Here is a 24,036-nt window from a genome sequence, read left to right as displayed (position 1 = left end):
CAATGATATATAGGAATTTTGCTAACAGGGAGAAGGAGATGATTGTCCCCCTGTATAAGGCAATGGTCAGGCCGCAACTTGAGTACTCCATATAGGTCTGGAGGCCTCATTTTAGGAAAGATTTAGATTTGCTTGAGCGTGTACAGAGAAGGGCAACAAGATTGGTGAGAGGAATGAAGGGAGGGATCCTCTTACCAAGAGAGGCTTAAGTTCTGCCAATTGCAGTGGCTGGAGACTAAGTACCTGCGCGGTGATCTGATTGAGGTGTAAGGCCTTAAATGGGTTGAGCACGCTGAATTCTGATGGGATTCTTCCACTTTTTCAGCTTACGAACCTAAGGGGGCATAAATTCAAATTAAGGAAAGATAGATGTGCGGAAATTTGTCTTTAGCCAGCGGGTGGTTAATTGCTGGAACAAACTTATATCTGTCATGGAAGTTGATAGGTTAAATAAATTTAAGGAGGAACTGGACAGGCATTTGGAGGGAATGGTGTGATTTTTTTTTTTTTTTGGCTGATGCTGCATAAGCTCATACAGTTGCTTTCTTGCATCACATGCCACTACTACTACTGCATGAGGGCGTGTACTGCCAGTCATGTATGTGAAGAGCGTGGTTAATAAAGGTCTGCTAAATATGCCTCCATCATATGGTCACACTGGGTGGAAAACACCTGAGATAGAGTCCAGTCGATGATGTGAGGAATTTTTATGGGCATATTTCATCAACATAACTTTAATCGATCTCAGGAGAAGATAGCATTCTCTAGAGGAATCATTGTTTTTTCTCGCCATTTTTCGTCCAGCCAAACAGAAAATCGACCACAGAACACACAATTTACAGAAAGTATACACGGAGCAATATGGCCTTAGTCGCTAATGCTTTTAAAACCCTACAACAACAAACACCATATGGTTTGCTAACTGTTTTTTTTTTTTTTTTTTGTAATTTGTTATCCAGTTCTCTATCTGACGCTCACTGCGGATTATTGGAAGACGGCTGTCTGTCAACTAATTTCTCTACTAATTTTTGTGTTTCTCAAGGTTTGGTTCTTTTTTTTTTTTACTCTTTTTTTCTTGTATATTAACGACGTTCTTCCATTGACCGGAAATCATATCCTTAGGCAATAGAATGAGCTATCGTTTGCTTGATGATAGCACATTCCATTCCACCTTCCAGTTTGAGGAAACCATTCACTTCAAAATCAACTTGAACTTCTTGAATATCCATAACCAGTTCAACAAACCCCAGGGGCTCACATCTGGTGGGTATGGGCTTGCCGTACCCAGGGTTCTGAGCTGGATATCATCATTCTTCTCTTTCTTGGTGATTCCTCTCTCTCTCTCTCTCTCTCCCCCCCCTCCCTCCCCCCAGACTCTGAAAAAGAAGACAAGAGCTACGGGACCTTCGTCCCAGCTGTAACACTCCAAAGCACAGCTCAGCTGTTGCCATTAAGCTTTCTTTGCCACGCTCCCTTGCGTGGTTCTTTTTCTCCATCACCCAGGCAGGGGGAGGTTACCCCCTCGCCATCCCTCTGGTGGGGCATGGGCCTGCTCCACTGATTTGGGGCTCATCTTTATGGACCCCTTATCTCTGTCTTTTTCCCCCAGCCTTCAGTCTCCCTCCCCCTTCTCTAACTTATAACCAGTGTCTGAACCATCTCTAAATTGCCCTACACCCGAAAACTTAATAACAACATCAGTTGCATAAACAGTAATCCTTTTGGCTGACCCCTATCTGTAGTGTTTTATTTTTATTTATTTTTTTTTTTAGGTCCTAGCCACTGAAATCTCAGGAAATTAGGTGGCAGGACCTGCCAGGGTAAATAACTATAATACTGGTGTACCTGGTCTGCCTCCACGGGGCAGAATGTGGACAACATTGGAACCCATTAGGGGCCCAGCGGCTAAATGACCAGAGGAACAATGGTACACGACACTACACATATACAAAACCCATAAACTTTTAAACCTCTGGCATTGACAGTGTTCTGTTCCACACACAAAGTGTATAGTACGCGGAGATGGGGGAAACCCCTGGTTCCGTTTGACACTAAATACACTCTATTCTCTCTCTCAGGGTAACTTATAAATTTTTTTTGGCTGGTGCAGCATAAGCCTCAGGCTTCCTTGCACCATATGGCTAATAATAATAATTCTGATTTCCAGGTAATTCTCCAGTGGGAAAAATAAATTAGTTGATTTCAGTCCTGTCTTATATATACACTATAGCCATAGCAGCTAATGCTCCAGTAAACAACCATACCATACCTGTCTTATATCTCCAAAAAAGAGGATTCTCCTGCTCTTAGGCTTATCATCAGTAAAGCTCAGATTTCTAGATGAGATCACTTATTTCTCTCAAGGATTATCCTGACTTCTAATTTCTCTCTCTTAGCATAACACATCACAACCATTGCTTCTTCTGCATCTAAAAAACTTTCCTCTTTCGCTCTCGGCGTTACGTTTCTTTTGAAAAGCTACTCATTCTGTACAAATCGCAAATCCGCCATACCATGGATATACTGTTCCGACATCTGGGCTGGTGCCCCTAAAACATTCTATTCTCTGTCAGGCTTCTAGAGTCTATTCAAAAGAGGGTATTTAGGTTAATTACTGACTCAGCTCTAACAGAATCTCTCTATTCTCTGGCTCAGACGTTCTGTTTCTGATACATGCCTTTTCTGTAGATACTTCTATGGGCACTGTTCTTAATTGGCTTCTGTAATTCCCACTCTCTCTCTCTCTTCCTTCCAAATCAGTCAGAACACGTGCACAACCGGTCTGCATACTTTTACAACGCAACTTCAAATTCAAAGAACCATCTTTTTATTATTTCTCTTTTATTCCACACTCTACAGAAATTTAAGTCTAATATCAACAAGTATATTCTTTCAGCCTTCAACCCGCGAATGATATTAGTACTGTAGGTTCTAATATCTCTTGCTGGGGTTTTAAGAAAAAAACTATAAAACTACCAGCCAGGCAATGAATGTGTGGATCGTGCTGACAAACATCCCAATTTTTCTGTTTTTTCTGTTACAGAAAGTTCCTACACTGACTACATATCCATTATTCGAACAGCATGGTTTCAAGTGTGGCAAACTCATAGGAACAATAAACTCCTGCAAATGAAAAAAGAACCACAGCTGTGGACATCTTGTTTCAGGAGAACCAGGCAAGAAGATGTGATTCTGTCAAGACATGATCTAACTCATCTAAATTTGCTTATAGGAGAGAATCTTCTGTGTTCTTTCTATCAATTTCGGCTAAAAATCAATCATATCATATCCATGTAGAATGTTCTCAACAATCAGCTATCCAGAAATCTAGCTTTAGTTCTCTATCCAGCTTGCAGGAGCTGATAACTGTATCACACATTCTTGTTAATGATTCATATTTTATAGAGCTGTTTCAATATTTGAAAAAAATTGATATATTCGTCTGTGATCAACATTATAGAGAAGATTTAGCCATAAGTAAATGATGAACAGACACAATACCACCGAGGAAGCCCTTTGCAAAAAATCCTCAAATATAAAAGAACAGCAATATCGGCCTCTCTATTAGAGACTCGGACTTATTTCTAATGGAGAAAAAAAAATCGACTTATTATAGTAGGGTTACCCATAATTTATTACGTAAATTCGTATTTGTGTGTGTGTGTAAATTGCGTGTGTTCTCTGGTTATTTCTAATGGAGAGGTCGATTCCTTGGATATCAGAGTTTATCGACTAAACTGGAGGGGCGAACGAGTAAGTCGGTTACTTGTCCGTCACTCTGATTTCGCTGTTGTAGCGAGTTGTTGATAAAGCTTTTGTATAGAGTTTCTACTCTTGTTTTCGGTGCTTCTACAATTCATTTGGTTGTTTATGAAGGATAAAAGGTTTGAAAAATTGGAGGAGCATCAGAAGAGGGAAAAGTGGGAGGAAAATAAACTCGAATATTACCTTTCAAAAGCATTCATTTTCCATTTAAAGGTTCTGAAAGCACATTTGATCTTCAGTTATTCTATAAGAATGTAAGTAGATTAAAAAATAAATTGAGTTGTGTGAGGGACATTATTTTCAGTCTGGGATTTGATATGCTGTTGCACTGCTCGACAAAATAAACAGAACAGAATGTTTTTCATGAATACTTTATTATGAACAGTATCGGAAAGGGCGAATATACAGTATGTTCTAATAGGCATCCTGACTTTGCAAATTCAGAGTATCCAATAGAAATCGATCTACCCCCTTACCTAGCTGCACATTATGCATTACGCAAATTATTCATGCGTATAAAAACACAGGTTGCGACGACATCACTTCATTCCCGTTTTTAGGCTTGCTCAGTGGGATAGCCACACACTCCAGTGCTCAGGATGGCAATTCATCATTGTTCAGATGATTCTTTGAGATGGGGGGGGTGTTGGACGACTTGAAGCCGGGTAGTTACAGGCGGAGGTGACTTGACACGTTGGCTTAATGTGTTAAGCAGTGTTGGCACTATGAAAGCAGTTTACATTATGTGCATATAGCACAGTGGTATCGTCACTGTCCTCCCTGCACAGGTGGAAAAGGCCCGGGTTCGAATCTTTGATGACGCAAGGAACTTTTATGCTCTTTTTTTTCACTCCTTTACTAAGTTCGTCGGTCTCAGGCGTAGATAGCAATGTTTTCCCCCCATAAAAACTGATGTTTCATACAGCAAAACTGGTCGATTTGCCCAGAGAACACGCAATTTAGGGACACGATACACATGGATAGTTGAAGTGAATTTCTTGGTGATCCTAATATAATAGTATGGAAGCAGTTTCAGAAGACAAGAACCATTACAAGAAGAACTGCCAAGGTCGTCCGAGGACTTCGTCAACCAGAACAGACAGCTATCTGGCTCTAACAGCAAGACGGAACCTACGATGTCCTATCATCAATTGTCTCTTGAGGTTGCTGCGGCCATAGGTAAAAACATTGCCAACCAAACTGTGTTTAGAAGGCTCAATTCAAGTAGATTCTACACAAGGAAGCCAGTTGTTTTTTTTATTATTATTATGAAATTAATTGATATTTGGCAGCAAAGATGGAATAATAGCCATACTGGTGCTGTGATTCGTTTGTTCATTCCAATAGTTAATTTTAATTATGAAAACAAGTTGACTTAAGTGGTTAACTTGTCATGGTTCTCTAAGACAAAAGTTATATATCAGTTTGGTTTAGACTCCCAACCATATTTGATTGTAAAATGGCGAAGAGTTGGGAGCATGTTCTATATGAGTGCCCACTATATGAAGAATACAGGTATATATTAAGAGATCAATTTTCTCATTTTAATAGATGTTTTGAATATTTATATTTCAATCCAGGATTATTATTTAAGCTTTCAAGAATATTGTAGATTAGTCTTTCAAAAAAGAAACCAATTGGCTGTTTTAATAGATACAGTATAGATATTAGTTTTTTTATTGTTTTATTAATTTATTAGTTTTTTTATTATCGTTTTGTTTAATTTTCTAGTGGTCGTGTTAGTCCTGTTTGACTAATAATGGTGCTGGAATTTATTTATTCATTTATTATTATTTAATTTTTTATTTTTATTTATTTTATTTTTTTTTTTTTTGCCTTCTATCTCAGTCATGTTTTCCTGAGACAGACCGCTTGATTAATTTTTTTTTCTTTTTTTATTTATTTCTGTATTTTATTTTATTTATTTATTTATTATTATTTTTATTTTTATTTATTTATTTATTTTTTTTTTTTTTGCTAGCTTCCAGGTTTGCACAGCCTGGGAGCGGGATTGCTGGCACTCACCGGTATTGCACAACCTTTGTGGATGCGGGATTTTTTAGTGCAAATTGCACTGACAGAGCGGTAGACAGTCCATGTGCCTAGGGACGAGCACCAGGTATCAGGCACTCATTTAGTGCCTGCTCCCTGGTGGCGAAGAGGCCTGGTTTTTTTTTTTTTTTTTAACAACACATAACAAATACATACACACACATAACACTGCAGGCCCATTTGTAGGTTCTACTTGGATACAGAATATACAGGTGGAGATAGACATTAATCTGGGTGCCACTCTTGACGTGTACGTATATGTAAAATACCATACAATTATTATTATTATCTTTATTTCCTCCTAAGTGACACCCGCTTACCGCTATTAACCAGGAGGTGCATATTCAGATATACAAATACATAAAGTTATACATATAGTTTATACATATCATAATACTAATATGCGTATCATTGTCTTAATAAATTATGAAATTATACATTGTCTTAATAAATTATACAAATTATACATTATCTAATTAAATTATACATATTATTATCCTATTTTTACATGACAGGCAAATAGAAAGCATAATTTGTAATTTTACAAGAAATTAGAGAACTTTAGAGCATTTTCACATCTACCCCCACTATTTACAGGGAGATACCAAAGAGATAAGACACACGAGTAATACAAACAGCAGAAGTGCCAGTGCCGAAAAAAGCTTTAGTTCACTCTTAATTTCCTGCATTCTTTTTTATCTGTAGGCTTCACTTGTTCGCAGCATTTATAAGTGGAGAAATACATTCTGAATTAGGATACAATTGTTTATATCCCATTAACAACCCTTTTTAGCAATTGTTTATATCCCATTAACAACCCTTTTTAGCAATTGTTTATATCCCATTAACAACCCTTTTTAGCAATTGTTTATATCCCATTAACAACCCTTTTTAGCAATTGTTTATATCCCATTAACAACCCTTTTTAGACGGTTGGTGCCCTACTAGGACTGGCCCACTTTCCCCTGGTGTCGACGAGTACCCAGAATCATCTCTCCAGGTGACTGATGCTTCTAAGTAGCCAAATGACCAGAACACAACAGAACATTCCCACTTCTCACACGAACCTGCACCAATCACATTTCTGGCCTTTTTAGATTGATTCTGTTCTTCACAGCGACACGAGACGTTCCAGGTGCCATCCTATACATATCCATCGCATTAACCCCAAATCATCACAGATCTCATCAAAACTGGTGCCTTGAACATGTAACTTGGAGCCCTGACAAATGGCGTACAGTTCTGTTCTCTGGTGAGTCCCGTTTTAGCCTACAAACAGATTCTAGATTTTATTTCATCTGGAGGAATGCGGTACCATCCAAAGGATCACTTACAGATGCGATGTTCCCGTGTGGGGTGGAATAATGATAACGGCTATACCCCTCTTCATGTCTTTCATAGGGGTACAGTAACTGCACAGAGGTACCGAGAACAGATCCACGAACTAATGTCAGACTTTTTAGGGGTGCGTCTGTCCCAGATTTTCTTTTAGTGCACTAAACACAGAGATCAAGTGGTGAAGGAATATCTTGAAACTGCAGATATCCAACGACTACTGTGGCCAGCATGATCAGGAAACTCCACCAGTTCCGATCGAACGTGTATGGGATGCCTTTGGGCATCGCATTGCACGCCGAGCCAACTTCTCGGTCACTTGAAGAACTAAAGATGCGCAGGTGGAAGAATGGGATTTATTGCTACATAATGTTAAAGAGACCCTTATATCGAGCAGGAGTCATCACTCTAAGGCCTGTTTAACCATTGGAGGGGTTCATACGTCGTTCTGATGTCATGTGATCATATTTTCGAGCATCTTTTATCGACTTCTGTAATGTGACCTTTTTGGAAATTCTTATACAATCATCCCTATAAATGTCCCTTATACCTGTCCGAAGTTTCTCGCTGCCCCTCCTTTCATCATTATTCTTTGGTACCCCCACCATACCAAATTTTGACCCCCCTTCATTGGAAGCTGCAGGAATTACACCAGTTTTGTACGTGGTCTGTAAATGAGCATTTGCAGAAACTTGGTTTTCTGCTAATCATTCGCTGCATAGTTTTTGCCCTCTTTCGATTGGGTTTTTTTTTTTTTTTTTTTTGGCAATGGAAAAAGCTGCACTTGGAGGCGATGTGGCGATGCTAGATAAACCACATTTCAAACTGTTTTTTTGTGCCTAAGATGATTGGTTATAAAATTGAAGCTTGTGTCGTTAAGTTGGCTGTTTCGAATTACTCCGTGGCTGAGTTAGTCGGTTTCAGGCGTGGGCAGTAAAGTTTTCCCCAGAAACTGGGTTTTTCATCGAACAAAACAGACAAATCGATCATAGCACACACGCAATTAACAGACATAAGAGACTGCACAAAATGGTTGGTCTGCAGGGCAAACCAACCATTTTGGGGTTCGTAGGCCCACGCATTTATATATACCGAAATGTACCAAAAGAAGGAGTAAAACGTTTTATTTTTATTATTTATTATTATTTTTTTATGTTAACACTTTTGCTGCGAATCACACTAGTTAACGTGACTCGAGTGCCAACTGTTATAAATGATAAACCACCTCAACTGACGGAGTGGTCTTCACTTCTAGGTACTCCTAATTTCTAGATAGCATATGTGTATTGAATTGCAACTGTAGAGTCGATCACACATTTTCTTAGCTTGGTGTCCTTTAGTCACTAAGCAATGAAGAGAGTGAAGCATGCATTCAAAACTGTTATATATGTATAGGTAAAGTGGTAATAAATAGTGAACAAGTTTTCCACATTTTAAAAGAACAGTGTGCATTTTAAAGGAAGGTTGGTGAGATTCAATATTAACCTGACCTAAAATGTCAGATGGCTATATGCGGAAACACAAAAATCAGGCTGTGTCAAAAGGAAAACAAAAAAAGAAACGGAAAAGGGTTTGTATAAAATTAAATGGTCATTGCTGAAATATATATAAACGTTCCACAGCAGTACTAGTTGTCAATCAGAAGATTTCAGTAATGGCATTCACAGGCCTAGCTCTACCAATGAAAGAACAAGCACAGATCAAGTTAATATAGAATTAGAATCATACCAAATAGACGGTGTCGACATTTGATATAAATGAAAATTAGGATAAATCATAGCCTCTGAGTGATTTAAGTCCCCAAAAAACATCGGTTACTGTTTCACTATATCAGGTTTCGAAATTGATACAGTTAAAATAAATGCAGATCGCATTCATTACTTTGCACAAAATGTGCCATTTCAAAATTTGGAATGCAATTTGAAACCAAAGTCTAAACATTCTGGCGATGAAATATGCCGATAGGAATATTACTAAGCCCCTGATTTAAGTCACACAGATCCGTTGACATTATTCGGAATAATTGTTTGTTCCCATTGAAAAGCATGATGCGATATATCTTTTTGATATGGTAGCACCTTTTTTTTTAAACACATTGAACAAAAGAAGTAAATTGCAGTTCTCAATCATAACACAACGCTGCTGATATGAGCGGGATCTATTCTGGAGTCCAAGCCAGATCAAGAAAATCAACAAGCTGGCAGTATGGGTTCCATGTGTCTTCAAAGTCTTCATTTAGTAGTTACCACTTCTGCAGAAATATGCTGGCGTTAAAATTTTATCCGCATTTTACAATTGTTTTGCATATTCTATACAGCCTCATCATCGTGGTCGTTTATATGCTGGAAATTTTAATTTCTGTCAAAAGTATATCAGACACAAGAGAGTCATCATGTTACGATGATGCAACATCATTGAAAAGATTTGACAGTGAAATCCATTCAGCACTGTAAATAACTCAAAATGTGAAAAACAAAACTAACAGTGGTTCATGAAGCAAAAACTTTAATAAAAAGCTGAACAACTTAGAAATGGCATTAATGACAGTCATTTATGCTTCATATCTGCAGTCAGATATGAAGTTTTCTGAGCAATGCAGACAGGCTGCCGGGGCAGGTCATGGGGTTTTGTCAATGATATATAGGAATTTTGCTAGCAGGGAGAAGAAGGTGATTGTCCCTCTGTATAAGGCAATGGTCAGACCACGCCTTGAGTACTGCGTACAGGTCTGGAGGCCTCATTTTAGGAAGGATATAGATTTACTTGACCGTGTACAGAGAAGGGCAACAAGATTGGTGAGGGGAATGAAGGGATCCTCTTACCAAGAGAGGCCACTCTCCAGCCTTTTGAAACACATTGAACTAGTCTCCAGCCACTGCAAATTGCAGTGGCTGGAGACTAGGCACCTGCGCGGTGATCTGATTGAGGTGTATAAGGCCTTGAATGGGTTCAGCACGCTGAATTCTGATGGGATCCTTCCACTTGTTCAGATTACGAACCTAAGGGGCATAAATTCAAATTAAGAAAAGAAAGATCTAGAATAGATGTGCGGAAATTTGCCTTTAGCCAGCGGGTGGTTAATTTCTGGAACAAACTTCCATCTGTCGTTGTGGAAGTTGATAGGTTAAATAAATTTAAGTAGGAACTGGACAGGCATTTGGAGGGAATGGTGTGATTTTTTTTTTTTTTTTTTTGGCTGATGCTGCATAAGCTCATACACTTGCTTTCTTGCATCACATGCCACTGCTACTACTACCATTTGGGAAGCGTTTCTGAAAAACCTATCGAGTTAATGAAGCACTCAAAGAGTCTGGAATAGAGTTGTGCATAATTGCCAAATTAAGCACAACTTAATTCCGATTCTTAGAGTTCACCTCTGGATTATTTGGTTGACATTTGAGCAATTTCGCGTTATGATGCCCTTCTGAATTTGGTTGATGTTCGAAACAAAGACAATTTGAAAAAAAGTTGCATAAAACCACTGTTCCAAAATTCTGGTTACAGACAATGCACAGACCGAAAAAAAAAAAAAATATCGTTTCATAAAACACTAGTGGAAGTGGTAACAGAACTAAGTGCAAAATAGGCATTTTGAATTCAGGTTTTTTTATCGTATTGTGGATGTACTAGTCACAGAAATGACAAAAAGGCGTGCAGCATACAGTACGTTACTTGATACCTTTAGTTTTCTTGCAGACAAATCTCTATCAAAAGATGAAGTTCAATCCAAAGCCAGAGAGTTAGTGAAAATCAGTTCATCAGACTTGGAAGAAGACTTCGTTGATGAGTTTTTGATGATGTTTTTTGCGTAACAAAATGTTTGTACCAGAACTGATAACATCTGAAATAACATAATAAACTTGTTATAAGTTTTCCAAATGTGCGTATTGCTTTGAGGATTTATCTGTCAATAATTGGATCAAATACATAAGGAGAAAGATCATTTTTAAAACTTAAGAAAATTAAGAACTGTGTGTGCTTTACTATGAGCGAAGTTCACCTATCGTTTTTGGCTCTTCTGTGCGTTGACAGCTATATTATTACGTGAAATATGGACATTGAGCATGCTATGACAGACTTTGCGCAGCGAGAACCCAAAAAGAAAAGTTATAAATTGCCTAGTCATTGTGGAATTATTATTTTTTTTTAATATAATTTTGAAATTTTAGTTGCATTATTCTGTTCCGTTTAATATATGCCCCTTCCTTCGTAGGTACTTTGCACTGTGCGTAATGGGAACTCCGACTTTGCTGGTGTGGTATGGTTTTTAAAAGTCATGTCGATCCACTGGGAAATACTGCAAAACTTTCCTAGTACCCTTTGTATGAGCTGGTTTTTAGAATTTATGGTTACATCTCTGTATGATCGAGCATAAAAATTTATAATAAGGCCACTCGAGAATTGCCTCATCTACCCGTATGTATTAAATTTCAATTTCGTATGCGCTTTAATCGGTTGCTGTATCGCTGGACTAAAAACGTGGGTTTGAGGATAGTAAAACCTTACTATATTATAGTAAAATCTTACTATCCTCACCTGAGACAGACTTACTCAGCCCAAAAAATTGAAAGGAAGCCATAGACGCTCCTCTTGTTATCGAAGAGATTTGAACCTCAGCCTTTTCCACATGGCATGATGAGTGTCATGATTATAACCACTCTGCTACGCACGAAGACTATCATCGAACATAACCAAATTAATTTTTTTAATGGAAATGCAATATCATAGTGGTTTCGTTAAAAAAAATAGGGAAATTTGAATCATTTGATTTCTAGTTACTCCAATAAAGAGAGGGGGGGCACCAACAGTGCAGTCTGAAGATCTCTCCCTCTTTCCGACTAAAGATTTGCTCTTCTTGGCATACTTAGGGCTTGTAAAACAGTTGCCACAGTGGCCTTATGTGTGTGGGGTAGGAAAATTATGGCTGACCCTCCTTGTGGTAAGGCTTGTTTGTTATACGAATTGAAGAAAGCATTAGCATTAGCATTAGTAGAGGCATTTGATGCAAGAAAGCAAGCTTATGCAGCATCAGCTAAAAAAAAAAAAAAAAACCACTTCCACTTCACCTCTCTGTTCGTTCAAAATACCTGTCCAGCTGAGCCTTAAACTTATTTAGGCTATCAACTTCCACGACAAGGGATGGAAGTCTGTTCCACCAACCAACCAACCACTCGCTGGCTAAAGGCAAATTTTTCGCACGTATATCCTACATCTGTCTTTCCTCAATTTGAATTTATGCCCCTCAGGTGATTATTCTGAGCGAGAGGAAGAATCTCCATCAGCATTGAGCATGCTCAAACCCATTCAAGGCTTTATACACCTCTATCAGATCACATCGCTGGTGCCTAGTCTCCAGACACTGTAATTTGCAAAACTTAAGCCTTTCTTCGTAAGAGCACCCCTTTGTTCCATTCACTAATCTTGTTACCCTTCTCTGTACTCGTTCCAGCAGCTCTACATCCTTCTTGAAATGAGGCCTCCAGACCTGTATACAGTACTCTAGGTGTGGCGCTGACCATTGCCTTATACAAGGGAATAATCACCCTCCTTATCCCTGCTAGAAAAATTCCTATATATCATTGACAATACACCATGAGCTACTCTTGCAGCCCGTCTGCACTGCTCAGAGAACTTCATATCTGCCTGCACAACCACTCCCAGGTCAATTTCATTCTCTACCACTGTCAGTGTAGTACCACAGAGTTGATACGTTGCTCTGGGGTTGCTGTTTCCCATGTGTAGTACTTTACATTTGTCAATATTTCCCATGTGTAGTACTTTACATTTGTCAATGTTAAACTTCATTTGCCACCTCTCAGCCCACCTGCTCAACCATTCCAGATCCTGTTGCAGCAGCATAGTGTCAGTAGTGTCCTTGACAACCCTGCCAACCTTTGTATCGTCTGCAAACTTGGACATTAAGCTTGATATACCATCATCAATATCATTTATAAATACAGAAAACAATAATGGACTCAACACTGAGCCTTGAGGGACTCCACTAATAACATTAGTCCACGATGAGCAGTGTCCATTGATTACCACTCTCTGTCTTCTCCCCCTCAACCACCCCTTTATCCATAGCAGCAATTTGCCTCCAATGTCACACTGCTCCAATTTGTGTAGCAGTCTTCCATTTGCAACAGTATCAAAAGCCTTTCTAAGATCCAAGTTTATAATATCAAAGCTGTTCCCTGCATCCAGTTCTTTTGTGACTGCATCATAGTATCCAATCAAATTGGTCAGGCAAGACTTCCCCTTAACAAAACCATGCTGTGTCCGAGCTATAATTGAAGTCTTGTCTAAATGATCCTGCAGTGCTTCTTTAACCTGTGCCTCCATTAATTTTCCTGGAACAGAAGTTAAGCTCACGGGTCTATAATTACTTGTGTCAGCCTTTGATCCTTCTTTGTGAATTGGGGTCACATTTGCACATCTCCAGTCTATGGGTACCTCCCCTGGGTCCAAGGGAGCTCTCATAATTATGGCTAAGGGTTTGCTTACTTCCTTTGCTGCCTCCTTTAATATAACTGGATAGATCCCATCCACCCCGGGTGCCTTTCTTGTGTTTATCTTCAATAGTTTCTCCTCCACTTTACTCCCAGTTATTTCAAGATTCTGTAGCTTACTGCTAGAGTTGAATACACCTCTGGCATTCCCCTCGCTAAATAACTCCTCATGTGTGAATGTCGATGCAAAATATTCATTTAGTTTGTTAGCTACCTGAGCAGGATCATCAACAGTTGACCCATCAATATCAAGTGGACCAATCTGATTCATCCCCTTCCTTCTAGAGTTTACATAAGTAAAGAACTCTTTGCTGTTTTTCTTTGCATCCCTTGCCAAGGATTTCTCGTAATCTGCCTTCGCCTGCCTAACCTCCTTTGTAACTTGGTTGCATATCAACTTGTATCTATCATAGGCTTCTGTGTCATGTGTTAATTTGTAAGTATCCCATGCATTTTTCTTCTCTGCCATATGCCTCATTAGTTCATCTGACATCCATTTTGGCCTAAACCTTGAACAATATTTCTTAGTTGGTATGTAAAGCCTAGTAGCTTCCAAGATAAGTTCTTTGAATGCTTCCCATTTTGAATTTGCTGTTGGTAACATCATCAGTTGGTCCCACTGTATAGAATTTAAATACTGTCTCAGTCCATCGTAGTCGCCTTTAGGAAAGCAATAACCCTTCCCTTTACCCCTAATGGTAGTTACCTCTTTGAGTAAATCCCACTTCAGCACACTGTGATCACTGCCACCTAGTGGTTCATTTATCTGCAGATTCTTAATGCATGAAGAATCACTGCTGATAATCAAATCAAGAGTATTACTCCCTCTAGTTGCCTCCCGAATATGCTGATGTAGAAAACAATCATCCAATAAATCCACAAAAGCCTTGCTAGTGTGTGAGTGACCAGCCCCCAAATTCCAGTCAATATCTGGGAAATTAAAATCTCCCATTATAAGACTTTCTGATTTACTGGCCCACTCTATTTCTCTGTACAGAAAGGAACCCATAGAGAGTTTTTTCGGCGACCAATTGTGCCTAGTTGGCCGAACGGCCATTGCCTAGGTTTTGTCATATGAGCGGAGGCGTATCCACGATGAATTGGATACAATTTGGCAAACCCAGTGGATTTATTCTGAGAAAGGAAGACATTTGTATGCTTTCTTAAGCATCCCCCCAGTTCGAACTGTTGATGGGCTGTCGGTTTGCTTTATCCTGACAGGTTATGGCTTGAGGTCCAGACTATTTCAGCTAGGTGTGGCTTCCTCAGAAACGGGATCTTGTGGAGAACGAGAGACCAGCCTTCACACCGTGTTGCTCTCTCTTGTGTATTTGGATTTGCGTGCTCGTCTGGAGTAGGGGACGCTCGCTCTGACCTATAGAGTTCTACTCTCATTTTTCTGAATATATTAAGGAGGTTTACTGGAGGAGATCCTGAAGTTAGATAAGGGTGAGGGATATGATTGCTCGTTCTGCCACGTGGCTTATTGTGGATCATGAAATTTTCTTTATGTTATTTTGTTATTTGAGTTAGACTTGTGGAGTAAATCTATTTTTGTTGATTTCGTTGCTGACCTACTAGTTGTTAGGAAGTGAGGGATATATTTACACATCTCCACGGACTGGAGATGTGTAAATGTATCCCCAATTCACAAGGGGGGGGGAGATATAGGTGACACGAGTAATTACAGACCAGTTAGTTTAACTTCCGCTTCGGGTAAAATAATGGAGTCACTGGTTAAAGATGTATTACAGGATCATCTAGACAAGACTGCAGTAATAATTCAGACACAGCATAGGTTTGTAAAGGGAAAGTCTTGTCTGACAAATTTGATTGGATACTATGATGTGGTTACAAAGAACTGGAGGTAAAAAATAATTTTGATATCATATACTTCGATTTGAGGAAAGGTTTTGACACTGTTGCACATAGAAGATTATGTACAACTTGTAGCAGTATGATATTATGCGTAAGTTGTTACAATGGATAAAAGGACTGTTGAGTTGGAGAAGACAGAGAGTGGTAATCAATGGACGGTGTTCTTCGTGAACTAATGTTATTACTGGTGTCCCCCAGGGGTCAGTTGTTTTGTATATTTATCAATGATATTGATGAAATTAGATCAGGATTAATATCGAAGTTTGGAGATGATACAAAGTTGGCAGGGTTGTTAATGACAGCAATGGCAGTGTGGTACTGCAACAGAATCTAGATAATTTGGTTAGATGGGCTGAGAGTGGCAACTGAAGTTTAGCCTTGACAAATGCAAAGCACTGCATATGGGTTGAAATAACCCCAGAGAAGCGTACTAGCCGTGTGGTATTACACTTAGGGTGGTAGAAAATGAAAAAGACCTGGGAGTAATTGTCAGTCATATATGAAGTGTTCTGAGCAATGCAGACAGGCTGCAAGAGCAGGGGTTTTGTCAATGATATACAGGAATTTTGCTAGCAGGAAAAAGGAGGTGATTATCCCTTTGTATAAGGCAATGGTCAGGCCAAGCCTTGAGTACTGCGTACAGGTCTGGAAGCCTTATCTTAGGAATGATGCAGATTTGCTTGAGCGTGTACAGAGAAGGGCAGCAAGATTGGTGAGGGAAATTAAGGGATCCTCTTACCAAGAGAGGCTTAAGTTCTGCAAATTGAAGCAGCTGGAGACTAGGCACCTGCAATGTGATCTGATTGAGGTGTATAAGTAATTGAATGGGTTGAGTACGCTGAATTCTGATGGGATTCGTCCGCTTGCTCAGATTACGAACCGGAGGAGGCATAAATTCAAATTGAGGAAAGAAAGTTGGAGAATAGATGTGCGGAAATTTGCCTTTAGCCAGCGGGTGGTTAATTGCTGGAACAAACTTCCATCTCTCTTGGAAGTTGATAGCTTAAATAATTTCAAAGAAGAAGTGAACAATCTCATAGAGGAATGAATGTGTGAAATTGTTTTTTTTTTTTTTTTTTTTTTGGCTGATGCAATATACGCTCTACATAAGCTGATGCGGCATGCGCTCTACATAAGCTGATGCAACATACGCACTACATAGGCTGGTGCTACAGGATCAGCGCTTGCTTTCTTGCATCACATGCCTCCATTTCTACTGCTACATTACCGATGAGAATGAGTAACATAGGGGCTAGAGGCCGTTCATCAACTTGATGATAGTTTACTCAAATGAGAATTATCACCACTTTCTTGAAAGAAAGGGGCGCGGGATTAGAATCATTCGGTTTTATAGTTACACCCAATAAGCTAAGGGGTTAGAGATATTAACGTCATTATTATTATTATTATATCATATATTTTCTTAATAACCTCATATTATTATTATTTTGAAAATTCAATGATATATAATATTCGTGATGTGTATCTGTAGTTATTTTTCAAAGTGATGCGCGATATTTTGAAATGGCTTAGCGAATTACGGTTGATTTACTGCTGTATCTGTCGTTGTTACCAATGGCGTTTTGTGTCGCGGGGAAGTTATTCAAAATGTCCTTACTTTTTTTAGAGTACATTTGTTGTGGTACAAATATTAGCGGTTTGCATCACAAAAAGTGGACAATGGAACTAGTTATAAATGATAGCCATATTTTTTCTATGGCTGAATTAAATTAAAGTGCACGTTTAACGAATATAATAGTTATGAACAAATATTTTTAGGTAATAGTAGAGAAGAAAAATATAGATATTGCTAGTTCTTTAGAGCGATATTTATAAATTTTCATTTGTCATGAGATGTGAGAAAAAGTTGTGCGTAATTATGAAAGGTCACGAACTTCCGTTCGTAAGCGGTGTATGACCGCAGCTTATGTCAGTGACAGTATTTTTTATTTAGATAATATGCTGCCAGGAAACTTAACCAATTAATTTATACGGGAAACTAGTACCATACAGAATTTCCTAATTATTGGTTAAAAACATTGTTCAAGTCAACGGTGAGAATTGCTTAGATTTGCAAGTGCAGTAATGTGATTTGTGGAGGCTAAACCAGATCCTAGGGCTAGTTGGAATTGGCAGGAAGTGGAACAGGAACAGGAAGGTGTTTCATATGTGACTTCTTTAGTCACTTTGGTGCTCATTATTTTACACTTTAGCTTTTGTTGGAACAAATATAAGAAAAATGTATTATATAAGGAGAACGAGATAGTTGATAATAAACCAGTTGTTATAATGTAAGTAACTGTAAGCTTTAGTTCATATCGCAAGCTGCGAATTATACCTGATCGCATTTAGTAGCAGCGTAAGTGATTGCACGAAGCGGAGAACAAGCTAAACTAAATGTCCAAGTGCAACAAAGTATGACCAAGTAGGTTTCTCGAAATGTCATAGTGATAATAACAGTATGTCATTTTTCAGTAATTTCAAGAGGATTTTTAGTATTGGTGGTGCTGCTGGTGTAGAGCCAAAACGGAAAAGAGTGTATCATAATATTCGCTTCAATGAAAATCCGGAGGATTGGTGGAGTATCGTGGGCGAATTAGGAGATGGGGCATTCGGTAAGGTATACAAAGTAAGTGTGTTTCTTCCGTCTCATGTGTTAAGCCTACATTTCTCTTACGAACTCTAGTACTGTTATTACGTACAGATAACGGCTGCTATATGATAAGGCGACCGGACTGTTGCACATTGGCGTGATTATCTTATCTGGAAAGGAAAAAAAAAAAAAAAGGTTTTTGACCGAGTAAGACTTGGCTGTGCCACTGGCCCAGTAATTAAAATGATGTGACTACTTTTATTTATTTTTCTTTTTATTATTGTTAGCCGTTATACATTAGAATGATGAAGCTTGTAATAAACTTTTTATCCTTATCCTCAGCCTTATATCAAAATAAAACTGCAATCGAACGATGTCAACGCCAGATTCTCAGAATGCTTATTTGAATTTCGGGTGAGGATTTGTTGTGGGTTGGGGGGGGGATAGTAAAAATTTTTTGTAGTATTCAGTCCTAACCGCCCACTTGGTTTTATTAGTATTAGTGTAAAACGATACAAGGAAGCAAGCTTATACAGCATTAGCCAACAAATAAAAAATATATATATTCACAGCATCTATCCTGCAGCCATCCTCCTTCATTTTGTCCCCATTGTGTGTTTTCACACACTAGAGGATATCAATAACATAATAACAATAATGTCTGAGAAAGAGTAAGAATACCATCAACATTCAGCCTACACAATCTATTCAAAACTTTAAATGCTTCAATCAAGCCTCCTTATTTTCCCATTGCACCATTAAACCTACACCAATAACAGCAACAGTCTTGATTTCCAAGCATTGCAATTTCTAAAACTGAAGTGTTTCATGGTAAGAGAACCAACCCCCTTCGTGACATGGCCTAATAGTAATAGTGGCATGTGATGCAAGAAAGCAAGCATATCAGCTTATGTAGCATCAGCCAAAAAAAAAAAAAATTTTTTTTTTTTTTGGCTGATTTCCTCTAAATGTTTGTCCAGTTGCTCCTTGAATTTATTGAAGCTATCAGCTTCCACAAAGACAGATGGAAGTTTGTTCCAGCAATTAACCACCCGCTGGCTAAAGGCAAATTTCCGCACATCTGTTCTACAACTCTTTCCTCAATTTGAATTTATGCCTCCTCCAGTTCCTAATCTGAGCAAGCAGAAGAATCCCATCAGAATTCAGCGTGCTGAACCCATTCAAGGCCTTATACACCCCAATCACATCACTTTGCAGGTGCCTAGTCTTCAGCTGCTTCAATTTGCAGAACTTAAGCCTCTCTTGGTAAGAGGATCCCTTCATTGCCCTCACCAATCTTGTTGCCCTTCTCTGTACACACTCAAGCAAATCTGCATCCTTCCTAAGATGAGGCCTCCAGACCTGTACACAGTACTCAAGGTGTGGCCTGACCATTGCCTTATACAAAGGGATAATCACCTCCTTTTTCCAACTAGCAAAATTCCTGTATATCGTGGACAAAACCCCTGCTCTTGCAGCCTGTCTGCATTGCTCAGAACACTTCATATCTGACTGACAATTACTCCCAGGTCTTTTTCATTTTGTACCACCCTAAGTGCAGTGCCACACAGTTGGTACATTCCTCTGGGGTTACTTCTACCCGTGTGCAGTACTTTGCATTTGTCAATGTTAAACTTCAGTTGCCACTTCTCAGCCCATTTGGCCAAATTTTATAGATCCTGTTGCAGTAGCACACTGCCATTACTGTCACTAACAAACCTGCCAACCTTTGTATCATCTGCAAACTTCAACACCTAAGTCTGATATACGTTCATCAATATCATTGATAAATATACAAAACAACAGTGGGCCAACACCAGACCCTGTGGAAATCCACTAATAACATTAGTTAACGAAGATTGATTACCATCCTCTGTCTTTTCCCACTCAACCACCCTTTAATCTGGGTGTTCTTCTCTGCATTCATCCATATCTTTCTTAAAATATGGCTTCCTAGATGTGTATGCAAAACCCAAGATGTGGTAACTGTTGCTTTATACAATGGAATATTCACCTCCTTGTCCCTGCTGTCAAAATATCGCATTGACAGAACCCCATGAGCTCTTGTAACAGCCTGTGTTAGCTGCTCAGGGAATTTCATGTCAGACTATACAATTAGCTCTATGTAGGCCTCCGTAGCCGAATGGTCAGGAGCGGGAGTGCAGTAGCACATGCTCTTTGAGTAGACCGAGGTTCAAACTTCTGACTGCTGAATACGGTCAATCTGCCAACCCGCACTGGACCAGCATGGCAGATTATGATCCATTTCCCTCAGCATGAATTGTTGAGGAGGCTTCCATCCTGCAGTGGGTTGATAATGGCCGCACTTTACCTTTTTTTTTATCTTTCATTCTCCACCACCTTGAATGTGGCATCAAGTAATTGCATGTTATTCTAGAATTACTGCTTCCCATATGTAGTACCGTGCATTTATCAATGTTAAACCTCAATTGCCATTTCTCAGCCCATCCGCTTAATTTTTCTAGTTCCTGTAGCAATAGCACACTTTGATTCCTGTTATTATTTGCCCTGCCAACCTTTGTATCATCTGCAAACATTAAGCTTCAAACATTATGCCTTTATCAATAACATTAATAAATTGAGAACGGTAGGTGACCTATCACTGAACCCTGAGAGAGGCTGCTAATAACATTAGTCCAAGAAGAGCAGTGTCCATTAATAACCACCCTCTGTCCTCTGCCACTGAACCATCCCTTTATCCATAGCAGTAACTTTCCACTAATGCCACACTGCTCCAATTTGTACAGCAGGCTTTTGGGAGATCTTAGTATATGTGAGAGTTATTTTCTGCCTCCAGTTCCTTTGTTACTTTGGCATAGTCTAATCAAATTAATCATACAAGATTCCGTCTTTACAAAACTCATACTGTAAATTCTGTATAATTACGTTTCTTCTGAGATGAATGAGCAGTACTTTAACCACTGACACCATTATTTTTCTTGGTGTAAAAGTCATGCTCACAGGCCCTTTAATGCAGAAGTTATGCCCACATATCCACTTTGTTCTTTGATCTCCCCTTCATCATTAGTTGAGCTATTTGCAGTCTGTAGGAATGTTCTCATGCCAAAGATTTGGCTATAAGAATATTCTTATAGCCAAAGGTTTGCTTATCTGCAGCTTTTAGTATAATTGGATAGATTTCAACTCCTTATTTACTTTTAGCTTTAACAATTTCTCCTCCATTTTCCTTTCAGTTATTGTAAAATCTTTTAACTCCCAATTAGAAATAGTTATATTTCTAGTACCACCATTTCTAAAACTTCTTCATGGGTAATTGTAGATATGAAATATTTGTGAGCAACACGAACAGGATTGGCAGTAGTTATGCCATTCATATCTGAATGGTTCATCCTTTCCTTCCAGTGGTAACAGAAGCAAAGAATACTTTATTACTACAAGGTGGGGGGTCATCGTTATCTGAGGATAATTGGTTCCAGCAAATTCCACTTAAAACAGGGATCAAATTTTCATAATGTGTATTATGTACTTCTACAAAGTAAAAAAATGAGACAATTATATTAAACATTTTTTATTATAATAGGTTGAACAAATAAGGTTAAGTAAAGTTTATTGAAGTTACACAATTTTCAGTTTATGAAGGAAAGAATGAATCCAGAGTTTTGGTTCTTTTTTTTTTTTTTTTTTTGCTGTTTTTTCAGATAAAATTGTGTCATAGCATTTAGTTATGTCTTTAACTTTGCATTTAACTTGTGCGGCGCAATCATGAAGTGGGTTGTTCTCACAAAAATATTCAAGTGCTTGGTCAGTTTTCTCAAGGATTTCCTTTAATTTTCAAATCTTTATCCTTTGGTGATTCCATCGCAGCATCATTTTCTGCTAGCTCCTCATTTTTAAGTGTTTTTTTTTGTGCTTGATTCAAGCAGTTGTGCAATATCCCAATCATCAACTTCATGGAATACCACTTCTTTTGCAAAACTTGCAATTTCATTTTTAACCTGGCCACATTGCATTCTTCATGTTTATGAACAGCATTAGGGTATAACTTTTTCCATGAGCTATTCATTAATCTATGAAAAAATTTTTTCCAAGCTTCTCCAATCATATTTATACTGCAGAATATTAAAACATTTCCCAATATTGTCCATATTATTTTCATTTGCATTCTTCATATCACAACCTCGTAACTGTGGGGACTCGGACAATGAGTACTCTGTTACTGCCCCCCCCCCACCCCCGTACTTTTCTTTGTATTCCTACCTAACAAAGGACTTGCCATATTCTGCTATAGCTTTCTTATCCAACTTAGTAACTTGATTGCAGATTAGTTTGTACTTACTGTAGGTTTCCATTGCCCCTGCTGCTTTCTAATCATCCTTTGCATTTTTCTTTTCAACTAGTTTTATCAGTTCATCTGACATCCATGTAGGTCTAATCCTTGAACAGTACCTCTTAGTTGGTATGAAACCTTAGTAGCTTTCCTATGGTTACTTCCCTGAATGCCTCCAATTTAGAATTTGCAATTGGTAACATTATATATTAGTCCCACCAAAAGCAATGTAAAAACTAAGACCACTATAGTCACTTTTATGAAAACAAATCCATTCCTTTTACCTTCGATATTAGTATATCTTTAACTTTTTCCAACATCGATATGTTATGATTACTCTCATCTAGTGGTTCTTTTATGTGCAGATTCTTAATACATGAAGAATCACTACTGATAATTGGATCACTTTCTGTTATTGAGCCTGTAGCATGCTACTGTAGAAAACAGATCCATTAAATCTATAAAATTTCTGCTGCTGTGTGAGTGACCAACCCACAAGTTATATTTAATATCTAGAATTAAATTCCCTTCCCCACATTATAAGACATTCTGTTATATTGGCCCACTCAACCTGCCTGTGCAATTGTTCATTATACTGATCAATCATTTGTCTTATAACAGACTCTTACTGTCATTTCCCGGGGCTTATGTTACACCAAATTGACCCAGCATTGCACTTGCCACCGACCATCATCTGGGTGCACTTCCTTACATTTCATTAGTGTGCTTCTTAACCAAAGCATAATTCCTTCCCATTACACCCATGAGGTAATTTGTATGTGCTGTGGAGGACATGTCACTTGCACCACCAGTGGTGTAAGGCAAGAAAAGATGGCCACATTTCAATTGTGGTTCCAAGAAAATGTAATTCTGTACACATTGTACTCACCACATTCATATTCTGCATCCCTTTATGTCCGAGTGACACCATGTTTCTGATAGCCTTACAATGTCCATGTTTTATGACTTAACCAGTACTTCAAATTTGTTATCTATAATTCTGGCATTAGTGTACAAGCAATCATATGTGCATCTGTTTTTGTTTTTAATAAACCCAACACAGCCCATGTACTTTGTTTCATGAAGATCCCAAGCTTGTAATGTCTGACACTTTGCTTTCCAGTCTGATGTATATTCCAATAGGAGCAGTGCATGAATCAATTTCACCTTTGCTTGTGGCTGCTGTTAATCTATTATCTGGTTATCATCACTTTTATATTTATCTCTGTTGAAATAGAGTGGACACCATTAGAAATATTGAAATTTAACAAATTCAGTGTTGAAAGTGTCTCTTATTATAAAGATCAACTGAAGTATAATCATTAACAATACTAATGTATTGTTAATGAGATTATACTTCAGTCCAAATAATTAGCAGTGTTGTTACAAGAATTAAGTTTTGCTAAAGTAAGTTCACAAGGATACATATGGCCAAAATCCTTAATAAAATGTGGATAAATAATTATGCAAAGGTCATCAATATATTTAAGTAACAGGATATTTTGAGGAAGAGAAATTTCAGACCAGTAAAGATATAAAGTTGCAATAATACTAGAAGCAGAGCTACCTTTGATCTGTTGATAGACCTGATAACT

General features: G+C 38.3%; 1 protein-coding gene across 1 annotated transcript in view; it reads left to right on the top strand.

Annotated features, from left to right (window-relative positions):
* The first annotated feature begins 17,358 nt into the window (after nt 1–17,358).
* LOC150078339 (serine/threonine-protein kinase 10-like) overlaps nt 17,359–24,036 on the top strand; it is a 387,198-nt gene continuing 380,520 nt past the window's right edge. Inside the window, exon 1 of the mRNA XM_090385108.1 lies at nt 17,359–18,168. Within this exon, the coding sequence (XP_090241234.1) occupies nt 18,001–18,168 (168 nt within the window). The 5' untranslated portion in view covers nt 17,359–18,000. The remainder of the gene's footprint in view (nt 18,169–24,036) is intronic.

The sequence above is a fragment of the Mastigoproctus giganteus genome, chromosome 11 (genome assembly GCF_048544385.1).
Source record: "Mastigoproctus giganteus isolate SK-2022 chromosome 11, ASM4854438v1, whole genome shotgun sequence".
Lineage (NCBI taxonomy): Eukaryota > Metazoa > Arthropoda > Arachnida > Uropygi > Thelyphonidae > Mastigoproctus > Mastigoproctus giganteus.
Note: the sequence above shows the minus strand (reverse complement) of the source record. Positions and strands in the feature narration are given on the sequence as shown.